At 39.6% G+C, this 4,615-nt stretch overlaps 1 protein-coding gene across 1 annotated transcript in view; it reads left to right on the plus strand.

Annotated features, from left to right (window-relative positions):
* Positions 1-4,108, plus strand: part of usp44 (ubiquitin specific peptidase 44) — a 14,198-nt gene extending 10,090 nt beyond the window's left edge. Inside the window, exon 6 of the mRNA XM_050036827.1 lies at positions 763-4,108. Coding sequence (XP_049892784.1) covers positions 763-887 — 125 coding nt within the window. The 3' untranslated portion in view covers positions 888-4,108. The remainder of the gene's footprint in view (positions 1-762) is intronic.
* The last annotated feature ends 507 nt before the right edge of the window (positions 4,109-4,615 follow it).

Below are 4,615 nucleotides of genomic sequence, written 5' to 3' on the forward strand. Positions count from 1 at the left end.
TTAGCACAAGCCTATGGCATTTTACATTGTATAAATTAACCTAGTAGGCCGCAATCTTTTCCTTTTCTCATATGAAGCCAGGGACAACAGCAACATTTAAGAAAGGTAACGTTACAAAATTCAGCTCCATTACAACTCACAAGGTTCACTGACACAAGTGTCTTATACTAAACAATATTTCCAAACAAAAATAACATGCTAACGTTATTAGCACAAGCCTATGGCATTTTACATTGTATAAATCAGCCTAGCGGCTAGTGGAGATTTCCTCTGCTCATATGAAGCCAGGATAAATCACACACAAGACTTAAAATGCTATTTTTGTGGAGGCTTTATTGTCTTCACAATTTATTGTTTCTTATCTGTGAAATTAAAGTAAATGAAAGCTTTGTTTCCACTGAGGGAAATGGTTTCAGCTTACAGAAATAGACAGGAGGTTTGCGTCATTGTGACGTGTAGTTACATTTCTGGGGAGGTGCACGTCAGGCTATGGCGTAGGCTTCATGTTGACGCAGAGCCTACAGCGTCGATTCAGCGCAGAAGTATAAATTCCACCTTACGCACACCAGCATCACTGCTGGGAAAAAGTCTTTGGGGGAAACACTGTACTCCTCATGATGTCTAAACTGATCTTCACGTGTTTATTTGGTGGAGTGGCCTTTTAAGCAATGTAATTCACTTATTCAGAGTGGTTTGTTGTTGCTTCTTTGAGTGCTCCAGCTGTCCTCATGTTAAATAATTTGTCCTTGTTTTCTCCTGCAGGCTTCTGGGTTCACTGTAATGACTCTAAGCTGAATGTGTGTTCGGTGGAGGAGGTCTGTCGTGCTCAGGCCTACATCCTCTTCTACACACAGCGAGTAACTCAGGACAAAGACCGGCCGCTATAGGACCACAATCCCCCTCCTCATCCTCATCCTCCTCCTCCGCTGCAGCCTGACCACTCAGCGAGACGATATCAGCACAGCCCCACCTATCGCTCTTTCTCTCTTCCCTCTCTTTCTTTGGGCATTTATATCCTGGGAGGATGGGTGTTTCTAGTCTATTTTTCTAAATAAGGAAAAAAAAGAGAGAAAGGACTCCTTTTTAAAACCTGGTTCTGCTTTGTGAACTTCTTGTATATGGTGTTTATATGTAGGTATTTTTAAAAGATGGTGATCATGTTTGTGATTTGTGTACAGGTGTATTTTATAAAGAAGAGTATCAGCCAAGGTGTGTCTCAGTAGCAGCCAACAGACTCAAGTGTCTTCTTACAGGTCATACAGGTGTATTCACGTGTCTGCCTACCTGCGTTTGGTGGCTTTGTTGATTGTAAATGCTGTTCGTTTTGTTTAAAATCAGCTGAAATGTCTCAGTCACTTTAGATAGACGTCACAGAACTGGATGTAGGGTTGTAAAATGTCATTCACTCGCTATAAAATGGCCTCCCTGTGTTGTAGACAGGTAAAGTTTTAATGGATGCTATCAAAGATGGCTGTGTTTCCTGCCAGAGATGCACTAATTTCTACAGAATAGGCTATCAGCATAGTATTTTTACTGGGTTTATAGTTGAAGATCTGTACACAAGCAGGGCAGGAAGTTTATTTTTCACTCTGAAGTACTCCTGGGTCTGTCAGGAAACATTGGCAGACCTCAAGCCAAAGCCTTGGGGGAAGTGTATGGAAAAACCTCTCAGCATTTCCAAAACGGTTCAACATTTGCTGGGTGCTTTTTTTTATTTTTTTTTCTCCCTCTGTCACTGGAGGGGAAAAAAAGTTTCCAAAGGGATGGGTTGTTTTTTATTTTTTGGCTAAATGTTGCCACCTCTCTGCTCCAGAATGTAATTGTCTTCAGAGTGCGAACCATCCCCGAACCACACTAGTGTTCTAGAGAAGTGCCCTTTTGTTGAGAGTATATTTTTATAGCTCATATCAGTTCAGCAAAGTTGGAATCTGCACAGCTGCAGGCCCACCCAGACCAGCATTTAGATTATGAATGTATTTTTATACAGTCCTTCTCAGAGGTTTTAGAAAAGAGGCCATTGACTGTTTTTTAAAGTTTTTATACAACCGCTGATCAACACCACCACCAGCAGGTATGACTGTTCTCCCACCAGTGCGTAGGTGTGTGTGCATACTGTATTTAATTTACTATAATGTTCAGAACAATATCCAGATTCCTGCAGTGTATACAGATTGTGATATTTATCTCCATACTGGAGAAAATTGTATTAAGGAAAAAAAAGGTATTCTCCACCTCAGCCGTGTCCCCTCTCATCAGAGGGGAATTCAAAGCACACTTCATATTGTCTTTCCTTCATTGTCAGACGACGTGACACATTGTTGGCATTTGTTTTGGTTACTACTCCATGGATGTGTGTATGTGTGTGTGTAAATTTATGGAAGTTATACTATGCAAATTGTTACCTCAGTTTTTTCTAGAGAAAATTACCTCAATAAATGAGAATATTTTTTCATTTTTCTACAAAAGATGCCCGTGTCTTGCTTGTTCCAGTTTTGTACATGAAGCTAGGTCAACTTTATTTACCGTAAAATTTAAGCTAACAGCCTGGGCTATTAATTGCTTACACCACTGAACTCAAAGGGCCTATGTCCCTATGCCTTTAAAACCTTTCACACAAAACTCAGCAAAGACTGGGAAATAAAATAAAATAGTTTATTAAACCTGGGTTGACATTGTTTTCTATGAAAAACATGGGGGGAGGTACTTTTTTATATTTTTAATTATTATAAAAGTGTTATTAGAAAATTAGAAAAAAAACTACAGAAATGTTGATTTCAAATTATGCTACAGAAAATATATATTTCATTTTTAGCAATGTTTTTCAGGTAGTCAGTTTAAGTTTAAGATAAGTTTTTAGCTTTTTACTTCTCTTTTTTGCTTATTTTCAGGCTATTTCTTGTTTGCTTTTGGTTTTTGCTTTATTTTGTTATTTAATTTTTTACTTTTCCTTTTTGCTTAATTTCAGGTAATTATTCTTGTTTTTTTACTTTTCTTTTTTTCCTTATTTTCAGGTAATTTTCTTGTTTGTTTTTCTTTTACTTTTTATTTTTGGGTAATATCTTAAATAAACCAGTATACATATTACTTGTTTAAAAATAAGGCTTCAGATAATATATCAGTTATGAATCATTCGTTAGTTCTAGCTCTGACAGCTCATCACAGGGAGTAAGTTACGGCACTCGAGGATTGCGGCACTTGGCATACCGACACAACACCACTTCATCCTGTTAAAACAACACTCACAACTTGGATTAATTCTTATGAAAAACCCTTTTGATTATTTTGATCTGAGGACCCTTACAAACAAAATGAATATGAATAATTTACAAAGTAATCAAGGCCTCTGATGGAGACAGGCATTTATTTGTTAAAATGTGTAGCCACACCAGGCTAGTTTTATGGTATGTAGCCCAAAATCACAAATTGTAACTAATAATAACAGCCTTTTTTACAGCTACAGTTGGTAATTTTTATAAAAATAACTTCGTAATATTTGCTGAAACTGTCAATCTGTCCACTGAAATATACAGTGCATCCGGAAAGTATTCACAGTGCTTCACTTTTTCCACATTTTGTTATGTTTCAGCCTTATTCCAAAATGGATTATATTCATTTTTATCCTCAAAATTCTACACACAACACCCCAGATTTTTACAAAGTTATTAAAAATAAAAACTAAGAAATCACATGCTGTGATCACAGCCTTTGCCATGAAGCTCAAAATTGAGCTCAGGTGCATCCTGTGTCCACTGATCATCCTTGAGATGTTTCTACTTAACTGGAGTCCACTTGTGGTAAATTCAGTTGATTGGACATGATTTGGAAAGGCACACACCTGTTTATATAAGGTCCCACAGTTGACAGTGCATGTCAGAGCACAAACCAAGCATGAAGTCAAAGGAATTATCTGTAGACCTCCGAGACAGGATTGTCTCGAGGCACATATCTGGGGAAAGGTACAGAAAAATTTCTGCTGCTTTGAAGGTCCCACAGTGGCCTCCATCATCCGTAAATGGAAGAATTTCGAAACCACCAGGACTCTTCCTAGAGCTGGCCGGCCGTCTAAACTGAGCGATCGGGAGAGAAGGGCCTTAGTCAGGGAGGTGACCAAGAACCTGATGGTCACTCTGTCAGAGCTCCAGCGCTCCTCTGTGGAGAGAGGAGAACCTTCCAGAAGGACAACCATCTCTGCAGCAATCCACCAATCAGGCCTGTATGGTAGAGTGGCCAGACGGAAGCCACCCCTTAGTAAAAAGCACATGGCAGCCCACCTGGGGTTTGCCAAAATGCACCTGAAGGACTCTCAGACCATGAGAAACAAAATTCTCTGGTCTGATGAGACAAAGATTGAACTCTTTGGCGTGAATGCCAGGCGTCATGTTTGGAGGAAACCAGGCACCGCTCATCACCAGGCCAATACCATCCCTACAGTGAAGCATGGTGGTGGCAGCATCATGCTGTGGGGATGTTTTTCAGCGGCAGGAACTGGGAGACTAGTCAGGATAGAGGGAAAGATGAATGCAGCAATGTACAGAGACAGTTCATCTTTCAGCAGGACGACGACCCTAAGCACACAGACGAGATATCAAAGGAGTGGCTTCAGGACAACTCTGTG

This window comes from Epinephelus moara, chromosome 23 (assembly GCF_006386435.1).
Source record: "Epinephelus moara isolate mb chromosome 23, YSFRI_EMoa_1.0, whole genome shotgun sequence".
NCBI classification, from domain to species: domain Eukaryota; kingdom Metazoa; phylum Chordata; class Actinopteri; order Perciformes; family Serranidae; genus Epinephelus; species Epinephelus moara.